This window comes from Canis lupus, chromosome 32 (assembly GCF_003254725.2).
Source record: "Canis lupus dingo isolate Sandy chromosome 32, ASM325472v2, whole genome shotgun sequence".
Classification (NCBI taxonomy): domain Eukaryota; kingdom Metazoa; phylum Chordata; class Mammalia; order Carnivora; family Canidae; genus Canis; species Canis lupus.
Window position 1 is genome coordinate 37,486,187 of NC_064274.1, and position 19,111 is coordinate 37,505,297.

At 35.2% G+C, this 19,111-nt stretch overlaps 1 protein-coding gene and 1 long non-coding RNA gene across 20 annotated transcripts in view; one reads left to right on the plus strand and one right to left on the minus strand.

Moving 5' to 3' along the window:
* LOC112671710 (bifunctional heparan sulfate N-deacetylase/N-sulfotransferase 3) overlaps positions 1 to 19,111 on the plus strand; it is a 171,431-nt gene that overhangs the window by 127,582 nt on the left and 24,738 nt on the right. For both annotated transcript variants that reach the window (XM_025465996.3, XM_049104887.1), the window contains exons 7-9: positions 8,563 to 8,745; positions 11,430 to 11,526; positions 16,787 to 16,910. In XM_025465996.3, the coding sequence (XP_025321781.1) occupies positions 8,563 to 8,745; positions 11,430 to 11,526; positions 16,787 to 16,910 (404 nt within the window). The remainder of the gene's footprint in view (positions 1 to 8,562; positions 8,746 to 11,429; positions 11,527 to 16,786; positions 16,911 to 19,111) is intronic.
* LOC112671712 (uncharacterized) overlaps positions 1 to 19,111 on the minus strand; it is a 146,067-nt gene that overhangs the window by 83,832 nt on the left and 43,124 nt on the right. The gene's annotated exons all lie outside the window — the stretch shown is intronic.

Genomic DNA, 19,111 nt, shown 5'->3' on the forward strand with positions numbered 1-19,111 from the left:
GAGATGGAGAGAGAGAGGCAGAGACACAGGTAGAGGGAGGAGAAGCAGGCTCCATGCAAGGAGCCCGATGCAGGACTTGATTCTGGGACTCCGGGGCCATGCCCTGAACCAAAGGTAGATGCTCAACCACTGAGCCACCCAGGTGTCCCAATAAATAAAATCTTAGAAAAAAAGGGAAAAGACAACCTATAAAATGGGAAAAAATATTTGCAAACTATATACAAGTTAATATTCAAAACACATTAAGAACTACAACTCAATAGAAAAAAAAAACAAAAATAATTAAAAATGGGCAAAGGGTCTGAATAGACATTTTTCCAAAGAAGATATATGAAAGGCGAGTGGGTACATGAAAAGATGCCAACATCACTCATCATTAGGGAAATGCAAATCAAAGCCACAGAGATATTACCTCATGCCTGTTAGAATGGCCATCATCAAAAGAATAAGTGATAGGAAATGCTGGCATAGATGTTGAGAAAAGGGAACCCTGTGTGCTGTTGTGAATTTGTACAACCACTATGGAAAAAAATATGAAGAATCCTCAAAAAAATTAAAAGCAGAACTGCCATATTAACTAGCAATTCCACTTCTGGGAATATATGAAACACTACCTCAAAAAGATATCCATACCCCCATGTTCATGGCAGCATTATTTATAATAGACACTTATGGACAAATGGGTAATGAAGTTATGATACACATAAACACACTGGAATATTATTCAGCCATAAAAAAGTGGAACTCCTACTATTTGTGGCAACATGGATGGATGTTGAAAGCATTAAGCTGAATGAAATAAGTCAGACAAAAACAAATGCTGTATGATCTCACTTATATGTGGAATCTAAAGACAAAAACAACACATAGAACAAAAAAGACCAGACCTGTAGTTACCAGAGTTCCAGAGGCAGAGAGTAGGAGGGGGGGGATCTGGAGAAAGTGGCCAAGAGGACACACTTCCAGTTATAAAACAAATAAGTGTTAAGCATGTAATGTATATCATGGACAATATCTAAAAAAAATTGTTGAGAGTAATCTTGTTTCTCATCACGAGAAAATTTTTTCCATTCATTCTTTTCCTCTTTTTTTTCTTTTTATTATATCTATAAGATGGATGTTAGCTGAAATTATTGTGGTAATCATTTCACTATATATATATATATATGTGTGTGTAATCAAGCATCATGCTGTCCTCCTCAAACTTTATATAGTAATGTATGCAGTTATTTCTCAGTAAAACTGGGGTGGGGTGGGGAAGACAAATGTCTATAAAGAACACTAGAAATTTGAAAGAGTTCCTGCCTGATGACCATTACTCCCTGCTGATCATGGGATGGTTAACTAGGGAGATTAAGGAGAGTGGAGATGAAGCAGAAGGCCTCAAGAGAAGGAGGAAAGATTGAAATTGCTGCTGAAGCGAACTGAAGATTGTGAATAAGACAGCCAGTAGTATGGAGGAGTCACTAAGATTGGGGACCATGTGCTTATGTGACCTGAAAAGCTCCCATTATGTGTTTCTTCTCTAGAGTGCTGAATAATCCATATGTGGAATGAAGAAACTGAAAGAACTGAATGAAAAATAATATAAAGTCTCAGATTTGCAGAATACTGAAAGCAAAAGGATGATTTGAGAAATCTGAATGTGATAGTAGGAAAGGAGTTCAAATTGTTGACCATAGAATCTTACCTGCTAGAGGAAGTGATCTGATACAGAGAAAAAATGAGAGAATTAAGATCCTAGAGGTATAGATAAGGTTGACGAACTGCTCAAAGGAAGCTATAAATGAGAAATGATGTTTCTCCAAAATAATAATAATATATCAATAAATACTATAATTTTTAAACAATTACTAAGTGTCAAGTAGTTACTTAAATATTTTGTTTTATTGCACTTTATCACAACAACAGTGTGAGGTAATTACTATTTTATACCTTTTTTTTCCCCTCTTAGGTGAGTAAATGAAAGTACTGAGAGTTTAAGTGACTTACTAAAAACAAAGAGACAGGAGGTGACAACCCACTTTTTAAAAAATAAAAATTAGGTATTTTTATTTATTTTTATATATTTTTTATTTTTTATTTATTTTTAATAATAAATTTATTTTTTATTGGTGTTCAATTTGCCAACATACAGAATAACACCCAGTGGTCATCCCGTCAAGTGCCCCCCTCAGTGTCCGCCACCCAGTCACCCCCACCACCCGCCCTCCTCCCCTTCCACCACCCCTAGTTCGTTTCCCAGAGTTAAGAGTCTTCCATGTTCTGTCTCCCTTTCTGATATTTCCTACCCATTTTTTATTTAAATTCAATTTAGTTAACATATAGTTTATCTTTAGTTTCGGAGATAGAATTTAGTGATTCATCAGTTGCATACAACACCCAGTAGTCATTCCTTCAAAGTGCCTTCCTTAATGCTGGTCACCTAGTTACCCCATCCTCCCACCCCCTACCCTCCAGGAACCCTTAGTTTGTTTCCTATAGCTAAGAGTCTCTTATGGTTTGTCTTAACCACTGTGCAGGCTAAAGTCAAAGACCTAAAAGATGTAGTTTATTTACAAAAGAAGTTTTACAGGAAACAGAAGCAAGAGAGTGGTAGAGTAAGTTAAACCTCGGCAGAGTGCAGGGAAAGGAATATAGGTAAATGGGGACAAAGTTAGAAGAGACAAGAATCAGGCATTAAGGAGGCCCACAATTTGAATGGTACTATGGAATTACCAGAAGGAATGGCACTGAAAAAATAACTAACCCTAGATTTTCCCAACTTTACAAATGAGATGATCAGTGTGCCCACTCAAGGAACATGCTACATAAAAATCACAGGCAGTTCCAAGAATAAAGTTGAAAAGGCCCTGTGTCAGTCCTGAGGAATTTAACAATCTAGATACAAACAAACCAATTATTTTTTTTAAAGCATAATAAGCCAGAGTAAGAAAATGTTGGAAAGACCTAACGGTAGTACTCTGGAACTCAAATTGTTATAAGACTGAATTTGCCTAGAAAGATCTGGAAAGGTAGATATGGCTGGATATATAGAATTGAAATAGAAAAGTTCAGGGATGCCTGGGTGGCTCAGTGGTTGAGCGTCTGCCTTCGGCTCAGGGCGTGATCCTAAAGTCCTGGGATCGAGCCCCACTTTGGGCTCCCTGCATGGAGCCTGCTTCTCCCTCTGCCTGTGTCTCTGCCTCTCTCTCTGTGTCTCTCATGAATAAATAAATAAAATATTTTTTTAAAAAGTGCAGAGGGAAGAAGCTGCATAAACAAAGCCATGGAAGTAGGCAAGACCAAGAAACACCCGGCAGCAATAAGCAAGGCAAGCTGCCTGGTGCCCTAAGAACAGAATAAGGAAACAAGGATTGAAAAGGTAACCTGGGACCATGTCATCACTAAGGATGATATCCTGAATTTTATTTAATTCAGAAGGTAGTGAGGAACTCTCTAGGGTTCAAATTGGGAAATTCTAGAATAGGAGGTTCTAAAGCATCATTAGAATAGCCTTCTAATCAAAAATTTTTTAAATTATTTTCCAGAAAGAGATGTGCTTATGGAGTAGACTACAATCCCAACAGTGGTGAGACTTATACATTTTTCATGATAATAAAAATGAAATTTCCAGAGTTTGCCCATTACCCCATAAAAATTGTTTTCCTTATTTTTCCCCCAAATAATTACAATATGTTTGTCCTCTGCCACACAACCTTTTATTTTTTAAAGATTTTATTTTTTTATTCATGAGAGACACAGAGAGAGAGGCAGAGACATTGGCAGACCGAGAAACAGACTCCCTGTGGGGAGCCCAACCTGGGACCCGATCCCAGGACCCCAGGATCACGACCTGAGCCAAAGGCAGACATTCAACCACTGAGCCACCCAGGTGCCCTAACCACACAACCTTTTAATTGCCATGAAATAAAGTAAAAATGAATATGTAAGGCAGTCTTTTAAGTGGAGAAGTTATAATATGCATCTGAGGGGTACATGTAGAAATGGAGAATTTTGCTTTGGTTAAAAATAATTAATAATAATAATAATAAACAACATGAGATTGAAGAGGAATTAGGAACCAACTGCACATGTCTATATGGGCCAGATCTTTTCTTTTAGCATGTAGATGTGTGCATTTAACATACATATGTTAGTGGTACAGAAGCCCTCAAAAGGCACGGCCAAGGGCACTTTACCAAATTGTCCTTTGTGCTAGGGATAGCTCTAAGACTGGGACATGGAAACATATTTATGGACTTAACAGGACATGTTTGTTTTTAAACGTATGCAAAAGAACCAGTACAGAAAAGTCAATGGCTTTTGGTTAATGGATCTTTTCTATGAGAATAAGCAATGGGTCTGGCCAGTTTTCCTCAAATTGTATTTTAACAGTAACTGCATCAAGACAACTGGGATGATTTCCTAAAATGCAGGTACCAGGGCAGCTTCTGGACCTAACAAATCAGAATCACTGAGTGTAAGGGCTGGTGATCTGAACTTTTAGAAACTTCCTAGGAGATCCGTTACATATGTTTTTAGGTTTTTGAATCTTTGGTCACCTGCAAGGATACCAAAACAAAACTGCTTGGCTGAAGAACAGAAGGGGGAGGCCGACTTTTTTCATGGTAAATTCTCGTGTGCCTTTTGAATTCTGAATTTTTCTGCAAACAATGCTTACAAGAATGAGCATCATATTTATATTTGCATACTTAGAACCAGGCAGAGCATGTGGCAGGATAGGAAAAATATTTGTGGGTTTGGTCATACATGGCATAGTTTATAATAAATATTATAAGTAACATACTTTTTTATACTCCTATTTCCTCTACCCTCCCCTTGACCTTCTCAAAAGAAACAGATTACTGCATTGTCAAAAGCTTTTGCACCAGGACCCATATTTTGGTCTTTATTCTTCTTGGTAGCAATTCATGCATCTCCAATACCTGGAACTTACTAGATTCACATGGTTGAGGCTAGAAAGTGTTGATACAGCTTCCCACATCCTTCTTTTAGCCACATTTTACAAATGATATCTGTTTCCTCTCCCATAAATACCAGTGTATAACGATATTTGGCATTTAGCTTTTGCCTTTTACAGAAAATAATCACAGTGAGTATATTGCTATACATGTCTGTGTCTATCAGGCTAGAAAAAATTGTTTTCAACTGTTAGATAAAATTTACACCTTTGGCAGAGTTTCCAGTGATTTGAATTTTAAGCAGCTAATTAGTCCTTTCGGTAACAACTAATTACTTCTGGTATGCATGTAAGCAAAAACTCTTGAATAAAATGCAATTGTAACTTCTTTGATATTTTCTTTCTTATTGGATTCTACATATATAATCATTTATTTTGATACATTTATCCTTTTTAAAAAGGCAAACAAACAAATCCTTAGTTCTAAAGCACTCTTAAAATTATAAAGTCATCCTCTCTAGGGAAAAACTAGTATCTATTTTCCCTGAACTGGTAACCCTTTCAAGGCTCCTTGTTTCTCTCTATTTCAGCAGAACCGTTGCCAAGAAATAAAAGTGACATTACAGTTGTCATAGGTGAGAACAGGAGCAAGAAAGAAATACTGTCTGGAAAACAAGCTAATTATTTTACCAAAACATTGTCATTACATGTCTGTTCTCATTAGTCCTGTTGTTGTGCATATCTTCCTAACTAAAAATTAATAAAGAAAACTTGGAGAGGATACATGTTCAGCAAGAGATATAGAATATTCTATGTGTAGAGAGAATATGGTGATTCATACACACGCGCACACACATATACATGCAAAGTTTAAAAAGAAATTATTTTATGTCCTAACTAATTATATTCCCTTTATGGCCTTGAATTTCTTAGAAGAAAAAAACAAATCCCAGGCTTGAGTCCAAAATCTCTAAATGTCATAAGGTAACACGCAGTACAAAACCATCACTTTGTTTTTGTTTTTAAGATTTTTTTTTTATTCATTCATGAGGGACAGAGAGAGAGAGAGAGGCAGAGACACAAGCAGAAGGAGAAGCAGGCTCCACGCAGGGAGCCCAATGCGGGATCGATCCCCGGACTCCAGAACCATATCCCGGGCCAAAGGCAGGTGCTAAACCACTGAGCCACCCAGGGATCCCTAAAACTGTCACTTTGAAACAGTCCTTTTGCTTATGGTGCACTTTGCATTATGTTAAAGTAGATATACAAAAATAGAGTTAAAAACCTGAGGAGGGCAGCCCTGGTGGCTCAGCGGTTTGGTGCCACCATCGGCCCAGGGTGTGATCCTGGAGATGCAGGATCGAGTCCCACATCAGGCTCCTTGCATGGAGCCTGCTTCTCCCTCTGCCTATGTCTCTGCCTCTCTCTGTGTGTGTGTGTGTGTGTGTCTCATGAATAAATAAATAAAATCTTAAAAAAAAAAAAAAAAAAAACCTGAGCAAAGTTCCACAGCTGGCAGCTAAGTAGCTTTTCTTTATGGGATTAAGTTCAACACCTTATAAGTATTACTGTAATTCTTGACAATCAGGTTAACTTTCAGCAAAATCAATGTCATTAACTAGTTCATAATTCATTCTGGATTACCTCTGTCTTTAGCAGACAGAGTAGCATTTTTTACTTTCTATACTCATACGGGTAAAACAGTGACACTCTGCTTTAAATGTCACAGAGTAAAATGTTTCCTGGGTTAAAAAGTAAATGCAAATTGAGTTCAAATGTATTAGTATCACTGAGTCACACAGTATCTCCACATTTCCCATTTCATGCCCAATGCAGATGCTAGTCAAGTGAAATAAACACAGAGATGTATTGATAAATGTCTCATAAATAAAGCAAGAAATATGAACTAGCATCTAAGTAGATTAATTTATACACATATTACATTGTATTAAAATGTTTTCATTTAATAAGCAATTTGAAGTATCATTCGGCTTTTCTTGTTGAGCTACATTGAAAAATGTGGCATATAAAATGAATGATGAAAGATTGCTTCTAACAGACATTAGAAAAGGACTTCCAAATATAACACGATTGTCTTAAGTCTCTCAGTAGGTGACTTTATGATAAATTTTGGATGAAAAAAGGAAAAGAAATCAAAGTCACAGAATTGAAATTACTATAAAAATAACCAGAAGATTAAATTTAAGAAGTCTCATTTTTCAGAAATACCCAGTATGGTAAAAGTCTTATTTATCAATTCCATGACTCCATCAGTCCACGGGTAGCTATTTAAAGTCACCCTCAAACTATTTTGTTTGTGAAAGTTCTAAGATTTAATATGTGCTCCAGGCAGAGTGAATAGAAATACAATTAAATATTCTTGATCACAGCTGAAGCTTTTCATTTAAAGCCAACAGGACTTATTCTATAGAATAAAGGATATCACTGTTTCCTCTTATTCATAGATGTAATTAGATTTTTTTCTCATTCATTGTATCAAATCTTAATATAACCATTCTCTCATCTCTGCTACTTTACCTCAATAAATTTCCTTGAATATTTTTTCAGTCTCTAATGAATGAACCTATTATATTCATTATTATGATGATTATAACTTATTACTATTCATTCGCATGATATTATATATTTTCAGAAAGTGCTATTATCACATGAATTATTTTTATGATCTTTTTTATAGCAGCATAAATGCGACAATGATTTCTTTGCCATTGAAAATCTCATGCAGAATTATTTCCGTTTGTCAACACTTCACCAACAGAAATTATTTGCATTCACTGGAAACAGTAGCTTCTAAAAAGTCCATTCTACATTCCAGACCAATTTAATCAAACCTACAGAATTTAAATTTATTTTATTATAAAGAAAATGCTGTGTGTTTTTTTTTTTCAATGCATGAATTCAATCTAGGTCAGCTGCTTCCATAGGAAGAGTTAATTTTATCTAGCTAAACACTGAAATCTTGTCTTAAAAGAGGTATCTGATATTGGAAATAATAGACCCAGGAACTATGGAAATGGATTTGAGAAAATAGACACATGGAAATGTTATTGATTGAATATAGTTAATATTTTAGCAAAAGTTCAGTCCTTAGTGCCATAATGTCACTAAGGCCATATGTCATCCTGCCATAATGACAGTCCTTCTGTCATTATGGCCTCTAATAAATATAAATCAGAGGATATTCAATTATTGCTAACAGTGGTGATACATTGATTATTTATGTTCTTTAACTTGTAGTACTACATTATAAGCCAAATTAGTTTGAAATTATCAATTCCAATCTCCTGAGATTCTGCTGCCACAAATTATGAATAGTTCACATATCATGAAGTCATTATGTGTGAGCATCTAGAATGCTATTCAGCATCAAACTAATTGCACCAACATGGATATATTGTTTTTTATGTATTATATTAAAATATCAGAAAAAAATGTTCATCAAATCTTACTAATAACACATCCTCTAATATGCATTGAAATAATGAGAGTACCTGGGATATGTCCACAATTCAGAAACACATCATGAATTGAAACCCTGTGCAAGGACCACTGAAGAAAAACAAGCATTGCTATGATTGTACTGTCCCCTAGGGTTAAAATAACTTGTATGTACACTGAAGTCCATTTTCCTTTTTCAGATCAGCATTTTTATGACGCATTTGTCCAACTATGGGAATGACCGCCTGGGGCTGTATACATTTGTTAATCTGGCCAACTTTGTGCAGACCTGGACCAACTTGCGACTTCAGACTCTGCCTCCAGCACAGCTGGCTCACAAGTATTTTGAGCTCTTTCCAGATCAAAAAGACCCTCTCTGGCAGGTAATATTGGTTCAATAATTGGTATAATTAATTAATCCCATAAACATATCTTGGAGTTCTATGAGGTAATCAAAATCTGAAAAGTGAAGGCATCCAGGGGAAGAAAATACATTTTGGAAATGTTAGTAGTTTGAAAAACTACTTCTTGAACTGCAATCTTATATTATTGCTTCATAATGGGCCAAATTCGCTGTTCCTGTACCCATAATTTATAATTATGAAATTCTGAAAGCTCGATGAGGGGTTCAATGGCTGTAATGCTTTCATTCAGGAGTGAGGGGTCAATTTGCAGATTGCAGTAGGCTAAAAAGAGTTAGAAGAATGGTAAATAGGTTGTGTGCAAGGCAAGTAGCCAGCCAGTCCACCTACAGCACATCCTTATACCTTTAATGACTAAATGTCATCAGAGGGATAGGTGAAAAGAGATCAGAACTGACATTTGCTTTCTGAACCACGGGGTCCACCGGCAGCTGCAGAATATGGGCAGCTCTCCAAAGTATTAGCTGGGAATTACTTTGGACAGGGGAAAGGGTTTAGTGGCAAAATTACTGAGCTTCCTAAGAAAAAATATCACATAAACATGGCATATTTAAACTGTTCTACACATAACCCAGATTTCAAAGCATACATTCACACGTGTCCTAGAGTTGCAGAAACATACTTTGAACTTAAAGCCTTACTCCATGATCTGAGGAAGGTGATAATCTTAGCAAATAATTATGTATTGCTTATTGTGTGTCTTTACATGTTAACTCATTAATCCTTACAACTATCCTGTGTGGTAGGTATAATTATTATCCCCCATTTTACAGATGAAGAAACTGAGGCTTGGAAATGCTAAGACACTTATGCAAGTTCACACAACTACTGTATGACAGAGTAGGAATCAGTTCTAGGCCATCTGGTTCCAGAGGCTGTGCTCTTAATCACTGTTCTAAATGATAGTTACTGAGCTACTAGAGAGTTACTAACAGAGCTGATGGTAATAACAATCATCAGAGGTAGAACTGAGTAAATTTCACAGATTGAAGCTGCAGTAAGCTCTGAACTGTATACTCAATTCATTCAGTTTTGAACATGAGCTAACTACAGCCTGACCACAAACAGATAACTCCAAGAAAAAACATAAGTACACATTTTAGAATGTGAAAGTCAGTGGTTGTAAAATTATCATTACATATTACTTTGCAGTTGCTATAACACACATCTTTTTTTCTTAACCACTACAAAATATCACCAAATGTTAGCCACTGGAAGACATGCAATTTTCCTACTGATTTAACACCTTATTTTTTTAAGATTCTATTTATTTGAGAGAGAGAAAGGGCAAGCACAAGTTGGGGGGTGGTGCGCGGAGACAGAGGGACAGAGACAAGCAGACTCTGCTGAGCAGGGAGCCAGACATGGGATTGGATCCCAGGACTCTAGGATCATGACCTGAGCTGAAGGCAGGCGCTTAACTGACTGAGCCACCCCACTGCCCCAACACTTTATTTTTAAACTGAAATCATTATTATTTCAGGTGTTAGGTTTGAAACAACTCTTTCTTTCCAGAATAGCAGCCAAAAAGAACACTCTCACTTTAGTTTTAATATCTGCTGCTTATTTTAAATAAGCAGATGATTTAACTACACACATCTATAATATTAATTGAATAGAAATAGAGTACTGTCCTGATTGTCCTGATTGTTGTATCTGAAATAGTATTAAAGGGTACTTCAATTCTTCACATAATGTGCACTTTGCAATTGAAATTAAGGATGTTCTAGATACAGCTTGCATAGTGGTTTTGATTCATGTACTATACACCAAAAGCAGATCCTTAAGGTAGTAATTCACCTTTGTTTTAGCCTTTTGCTAACATTTAGTGCTTTTTAGCATCATTGTCCGTAAAGTTATAGTTTTACATTTACTGACCTCTAAAGGCAGCTGAAAAGAATCTGCTATCTCTAAATAGTATTATTATGGCCAGATGTGTACCTCCTTAAGCACAGCAAGATAGCTCAAAGTTATTGAGAATAAAAATCTTATACCTTATATTTCAGTTACTTATTGAATGCTGAGAGTATACCTTCTTTTAGATTCACAGGAAGCACAGTCTCTGCCCAAAACTATACTGGAACTCACTATTTTAAAACATACATACATACACACACACACAATTAAGATGTAGAACTGCCAAAAGCAGAAAAAATATTAAATCTTCAGTGGTATGAAGCTGTTTAGCCATAGTGGAAATGTCTTCTTTCCTCCAACCCCACAGTAGACACTGAGCTTTAGGCTGGAAAAGAGAGTTACTTGAAAGCTTCCATGATGCCATTTCAAGGCCTTCATTTAAAAGAAGAAGCCACATGGCTTTGTGTCCTTTATCTTTTTAAGGACAGAAGTTGAAAAATTCAGGGCACGTAGGTGGTTCAGTCATGAATCTGGATTGCAGCTCTGACTCTTGATTCTGGCTCAGGTGATGATCTCAGGGTCATGAGATCAAACCCCACATTAGGCTCCATGCTCAGCAGTCTGCTTGAGATTCTTTCTCTCCCTCTCCTCCCTCCACCCCTCCCCTTGCTCACCTTTTCTTTCTCTCTCTAACATAAATAAATAAGTCTTTTTTTTTTAAGTTGAAAAACTCTATCACACAACAGACATTCACAAAAATTACATCTCTATATTCTTTTCCCATTTAGAATCCTTGTGATGACAAACGCCACAGAGACATTTGGTCTAAGGAAAAAACTTGTGATCGCTTACCAAAATTCTTGGTAATAGGACCCCAGAAAACTGGTGAGAGCTTTTTGTTATGATTAATCAAACAGTATAAAACTTCCGATGACTAGAAGTGAGTTCTTGTCACAATGAGTTTTCAAAATTCCTATAAATACTGATGAATAAATAACACATTTTATTCTCTGACATAACCTTTGTTTAGCTTGATAATGTACTTGAATGATTGTCAAGGAATTTTTTAAAGTGAAAAAGATGAAAATAAATGTCACATGGTTTAAATATCTAGTAGTCAATTTGGTACCAAATGTTAATTTTTCCAAAGACCTGAATTGAAAGGTGGTGTTGTTAACATTTCTAAAATCAAGATGAATCACATATTGAGAAAGTGACTAATAGGATTTCATCAAAAATCAAGATAGACACTATAACTATCTATAACTCTTTATAATCAGTCCCTTCCAGAAAAACAGCCTCTTCATGTCATCTTCCTGATATAATTTATTTCTAAACTATTTCTTGCAGAGATGACTGTTTTCTAAAAATCTAAAGGATGTTTGACAAGCAAAATTCCAGACATAAACAAAACTATGTGCTAACAAAGGTATTTATTCACACCCAGGAGAAATCTTTTGCACCTTTTCTTAAATTGGCATGCAATTTTTTCCCCATTAACTTCTCGTTTAAGAATCAGTATAAAAATGAAGCCCAGTGGAAACTTTAAAATGCCAGACATCCATGCTGTATCCTGCATGATAAATTATTGGGGGCTCTTGGATTCTTGCTTCACAGAAAACAGCCATTTCAACCATATGCCTTTCTAAGGGGAATACCTTCCATCTCCTCATTTGTTTAAAATAACTGAGGAAGATTTTATGTAATATACACAAAGAGTTTAGCCTATTCATTTTCTCTTAGTCCCATTTGCCAATAGCAATTTGAAACAATAATAAATATGATAAAAAATTTTCACATCCTTATTTATTTCATTTGTCCTTATCTATTTAAAGTCAAGAGACAACTAGAAAAACATTTAAACTAAAGTCTCTTCAGCAAATTCCCACTTGTCATTACTGATCACATCTCTCTGAACCTTGGCATATCAAATTCACTTCAGAAAGCCCCGCAGGAAGTACTTCCTCTTGTTTCGTACTAGATGTGCAGACATTTCAAAATCATGGTTAGATGGTAGAACCATTACTTGCCATCTTAAACTCAGTTGGGTTTCTAAATGTTTAGTTAGAATTGTATATAATAGTTACCTTTGGAAGAAAAGTTTTTCTCTTCTTTTTATAGAAACTAAATTTTTTTCCAGTTCTGTAGTGGTAATTTACATGCAATAAAATTTGCCAATTTAAATGCAAATTTTGATGAACTTTAATTATTGTGCAGTTGTATAACACAACACTGACCCTTCTGTCTCATAAATAAACAAACAAACAAAGACACTTCTATCTCCCCAAGGAGTTTCTCCAGCCACATCCCTTTGCAGTCAATGCCCCAACCCATCCTCAGTCACAGGAAACTACAACTTTTGCTACTATAGTTTTGCCTTTTCTAGAATTTCATATAAATGGAAGCATAGAATGTACAATCTTTCATGTTTGACTTCTTTCACTTAAGATTGGCCCATGTTACTATGTACATCAATATCTTATGAAATTGATTTTTTATTTATTTTTTTTATTTTTTATAAATTTATTTTTTATTGGTGTTCAATTTGCCAACATATAGAATAACACCCAGTGTTCATCCCATCAAGTGCCCCCCTCAGTGCCCGTCACCCAGTCACCCCCACCCCCCGCCCACCTCCCCTTCCACCACTGCTAGTTTGTTTCCCAGAGTTAGGAGCCTCTCATGTTCTGTCTCCCTCCCTGATATTTCCCACTCATTTTTTCTCCTTTCCCCTTTATTTCCTTTCACTATTTTTTATATTCCCCAAATGAATGAAACCATATGTTTGTCCTTCTCCAATTGACTTATTTCACTCAGCTTAATACCCTCCAGCCATTAGAAACGACAAATACCCACCATTTGCTTCGACGTGGATGGAACTGGAGGGTATTATGCTGAAATTGATTTTTTAAATGGAGAAACATCTCATCAGTTCCATAAAAATTAAATAGCTTATTTTTAGTTTTATCAAAAGCATTTTTCTGAATAATTTGCACATGTGTATAGTCTCCTGTGTATTCAAATATTTTTAGTGTTGAAACTGACAAAAAATAAAACTGAAACTTTATGGATGGTTATTTGAATATATGTGTCTCTGATTAGATGATTGTTTTATACATATACACACATTATACACATTCAAATACACACATACACACACAGGACAGTTTATTCAAACCCAAGAATATGGTAAGGTAAAGAGTTCAGAAACCACATCTAAAAAATTTTGGCCACTGATAAATTATATTATGCCTTTTACTGACTATGTGAACAATTAGATATCTATTGTTTTTGTTTGTCTTATTGATTCTGGTCATGCTATTAAAAGCAAACAACATGATTTAATACAATTCTTAAAAATAAAATTCAGAAAAGAATGTTTCCAGTTGATCTAAGAAAGGAATTAATCTGTTTTCTTTTTTCACATTATAATGTCATACTTCCTAAAGATTTTTATTCTTTTCAATTTTTTAATGCATTACTGAATTTCATCTCATAAAAGTTGTTATTTTAAAAAAATATATTTGGGTGCCTGGGTGGCTCAGTCCATTAAGGGTCATCTTTCTTTTTTTTTTTTTTTTTTTTTTGAAGATTTCATTTATTTATTCATGAGAGACACATAGAGAGAGAGGCAGAGATATAGGCAAAGGGAGAAGAAGGCTCCATATAGGGAGCCTGATGTGGGACCCAATCCCGAGACTCTGGGATCATGCCCTGAGCTGAAGGCAAACACTCAATTGCTGAGCCACCTAGGCATCCTCACCCTTGATTTCAGCTCAGGTCATTATCTCAGGATTCTGGGATTGAGCTCCACAGTGGGCTCTATGCTGAGTGTAGAGCCTGTTTAAGATTCCCTCTCTCTCCCAAAGCCCCCCTCCCATGCACGTGCAGTACACTCTCTCACTCTCAAATAAATAAATACATAAATACATAAATAAATAAATACCTTATTGAGATATGAAGGTAGTTGGGTATTTTCACACGGGTTATCTCGCTTGACCTTCTGAACCCCTGATAGTTAAGTACGTTACCCCCACTTCACAAGTAAGAAAACTAAGCCTCAGGTTAGATATTTTTGTTCATGATCACACAATTGATAAGAGTTAGAAGTAAAATCCTGATCCTAGAATTTACCTGACTCTAAAGACCATGCTCAAGAAAGTTTTATTCTATGCTGAATTTCAAGTATGGAACATTTTTCCCTCAGTAAGTTTTAGATTTTGTTCTACATTTCTTTTAAGTCATGATTCTCAAAGTATACTGAATCAGAAACTCTGGATTAGGGCTCAGTTCCCTGTTTTAACAAGCCCTCTAAGTTAATCTAAAGCATATTAAGGTGTGAGAACCACTGTTTTTAGGTCACACGGTGAACATTATTTTATATACTGTAGATTACTAGGTTTTACTCCCTATAGTTACCCATGTTTATTGAGAAAATGCTCATTGTTTGGGTAATATTTTAATCTAGGAACACTGCTTCTTGTTCACTGTTTTAGACAATTTTGTTATTGACAGTTATTTTAACAACTTTTCTGTTGTGTTGATATGTTAAATTTAAATACAATATTAAATAAGGCTTGTCAGAGCGGTCAGAATTTTCAAAACTCAATACAGATGGCAACATGACATTATTACTAAGCAAAATTAGAATAGTGATTTCTCCAAGTGAGAAAAATATTATAAGGCTGTGTCTGAAGACCATTGTTAGCTATTGACCTGGAATATAATTAACAGGTCCCGCTCCATCAGGTTGTATAATAATGTAAATCACATTAGAGCAGAGAAGTGGAAACTAGAATCTTAGGAATACTGAATACATGGGCCAGAAATATTTTTATATTATGATTTTATAAACACAGTTACATTTACAAGCACCTGATTAAATTTTAGGCAAACTGAATTAAGATTGCCTTACTTTTTCTTGTGTAATCTAAGCTATACTCTTTAGCTTATAATTTAGGCTCTAAAAAACTAATTTTACTGTCTATAACATTGCTCATTTTGAAAAAAAAATCACACCCTTGATCCCTATAGTCACAAATCTACATGGACACGTGTGATATGCCATTCTCTTTCCAAAACTGCAGATTTTATAAGTTATATAACTAAGAAAGGAACTTTTCTAAAAAGCTGATTTTTTACATCACTTTTTATAAATAAGTACATTAAATTTAGGGGCATCTGGGTGGCTCTGTCAGGGGGTGCCTGGATGACTCAGTTAAGCATCTCCCTTTGGCTCAAGTCATGATCTCAGGATCCTGGGATTGAGCCCACATGGGGCTCTCTGCTCAGTGGGGAATCTGCTTCTCCCTCTCCCTCTGATCCTTCTCTCCATTTATGCTCTGTCTCTCTTTCTCTCTCTCAAATAAATATTTTTTTAAAAAGGTACATTCAAAATTAAACTTGTTGAAAGTTTAAATTCTGTCTCAAATTTAATAAACTTTCATAAGCCTCAGGAAGAACTTATAGGAGAACCCAAGTACTGGTTTTGGTGGTATAATATATTAAATAATGGGATGCCTGGGTGGCTCAGCAGTTAAAGCTCCTGCTTTCAGCCCCGGGTGTGATCCTGGCATCCTGGGATCAAGTCCCACATCGGGCTCCCTTCATGGAGCCTGCTTCTCCCTCTGCCTGTGTCTCTGCCTCTTTCTCTCCCTCTCTCTCTTTCTCTCTCTCAAGAATAAATAAAATCTTTAAAAATAATAATAATAATAATAAATAAATAAATAAATAATAAATAAATAAATAAATCTGTTATTTATATAACACCTTATCGATATCAAAATATCTTCAGGCACAGTATGTCTTTCATCCTCAAAGAAATCCTATGAAATAAGGAAGGCAGTTATTTTCTAAGAAAGCCAAGACAAAGAGAAGCTAAAAGCCTAAGTCACAGAACAAATCAGTGATTGAGATGGAGTCAGACAGTCCCCGCAACGGGCCTCTTTTCCTCACATCAGACTTACTTCCAGTTTTTAGAATTTGCTTCTTTTCAAATGCTATCTATTCAGTTTAGGTCAAGGAGTACTAATATGGATCTGTTTGAGTCATTACAATACTTAGTTTATTAATGACTTTGAAATGCTAGTTAGTAGGAAACTGTGTTTTCATTTCATTAATTTCTAAACCTCTATTGTCTTTTCAGGAACCACTGCTTTGTATTTGTTCCTGGTTATGCATCCTTCCATCTTTAGTAACTCCCCCAGCCCAAAAACCTTTGAGGAGGTACAGTTCTTTAATAGAAATAACTACCACAGGGGGATTGATTGGTAAGATGGGTTATTAGTATAAATCTAAAAGTATATGTACTGTGCACAGTATAAAATTAGTGCTAATATTTATAAATATATAAGTTTGTAGCCACAAATAAAAGTTATCCTCTATGCCTTGGAAATGGATCGAATAAAATGAAGCACAGAAATTATTCATAAGAAATTTTTCTCAGTTTAAGGGACTTATCACCTCACGAGGCCCACATGTAATTTCAATTTGCATGAATTATCTTTGACAATAATTACAGACATAAAGTCAGAGAAATACCAAAACATCCAGGAATTTCATTCCTCTCTACTTTTAAGAAAATACTTCCATAGCTTTTTCTTCTTGTGTTCTTTGCATTAAGGTGATGCTACAGTCCACATAATAATTTTCCATTTTGCTTTGGTGTAAAGGTAAATAAGTAAATAGAACTAGAAACGTGTATATATTTCATGAATAATGAGAACTATAAACAAAGCTATTAGCAATATACAAAATTTAATTTTTGGTCTTTGAATTGAAATTATAACTATATCAACCATCTAAGGAAAAGAGTTAAATTAAAATCAAAAGTTAAAATGTCAATATATACAAAATACAGTAACAGTAGGAATAGATGTTGCAAAGGAACATGTTAATCATAAAATATATCTGTATATTTTACTGTTAAAGTATAAATTCTAGGCAGAAAGTGATATAAAAGTGAAATTATTAAAATAATTCTAAAGCACATACGTAAATATTTTGCAGTTATTTTAGCATAAAGAGTTGTTGTATATTAACTTCTGTTGTCACATTGCATGATCTTAATTTTACAAGTATCAAACCCCTCAAGAGTTGCTTGTATATGGCCCAGATGGAAAGAAAAGAAATGAATATAATTCGAGCAGCCTCTAAGATTTACATATATTCTAACTGTAATATACATCACTTCCAATTAGTACAGGGCTTGATATTGATTAATTGTGTGGTGCTAAATAACAACTGTGAGAATCAAGAAAGCACCAACTACTTCAGCTGCTATTTGACCAGTGACTCAAATATATATGCCTGTATACAGTAGAATAAAACTAGGTTAACATCAGGACTAAAGGGAGTGATTAAAAACTGTTTTAAAAGTGGAGAGGAATGTAATACTTGGACTTCCTAGGACTTAAGAATATTTGTAAGAATAATCAAAAAAAGTTGTTCATAAGTCAGTAATGTACATAGGCACTATAACAGGAATGAAAAGTCCCTTAAGAAGTTTACAAAGAAATGACAAGTAGAAAGCTAAAGAGCAACTAAAGATTTTAATTATAACTCACTAAAGACACCTCAATTGCAAACACTTTTTATTGACAAATTATATGTTTATAAGAGACACAAATAACAAATAGTAACTGCAAATGTCAACCTATTATCAATAGCTATAGTTTTGTTCTCAAGGACACCAGATGTATCTACAGTCCTCAGGCTGGCCCTGTCTCTCTGTGAAGCACCTTAGCAGTCCCTCTGGGACCAAAGAGCCATAGAGTTGAAGATGACATGTTTCAGTACACCAAGGTGGTTTACAGAATTAACCCAGGCACAGTTAGTTAATCTAGATCCATGGATTTGTGGAAAATCAAGGCTGCCTTGACTGACAGGCAGCCAAAACACAAGCTGAGGCATGAGCAAAGTAGGGCAAATGAAAATGAAAAACCACTTTTGATAAAAACAGCCAAGATTTGCAATCAGGAGATCAAGAGAAATGTTTGATTTATGCATACAGTTAAGTGTTATATTTTATGGTTTGGTATTATTTTTTATAATTACATGGGGATGAAGTGGAGGGTTGGACTAGTACCTGGAGAGCCATAAAATCATGTTAGCACTTAGAATTTCTAAACATCTTAATCTGGCTTTGAGTAAAAATCACTAAGAAATACTCATGGGCAACCTAAGTAAAAAAATAAATGTGTAGTATGTTTCAGTTAAAATGCTGAGGTACTACAAAAGTAGCAAAGCTTAAATGAGGCAGGCATTCACTTTTAACCCCCAAATTGTTTTGTTTTATTTTAATTTAAATTTTGTTAGTTAGCATACAGTGAGTACAATATTGGTTTCTAGAGTAGAATTCAGTGATTCATCACTTATGTACAACATCCAGTGCTCATCATAACAAGTGCCCTCCTTAATACCCATCATCCATCTAGGTAGGTCATCCCCCACCCACTTCCCTCCTTCAACC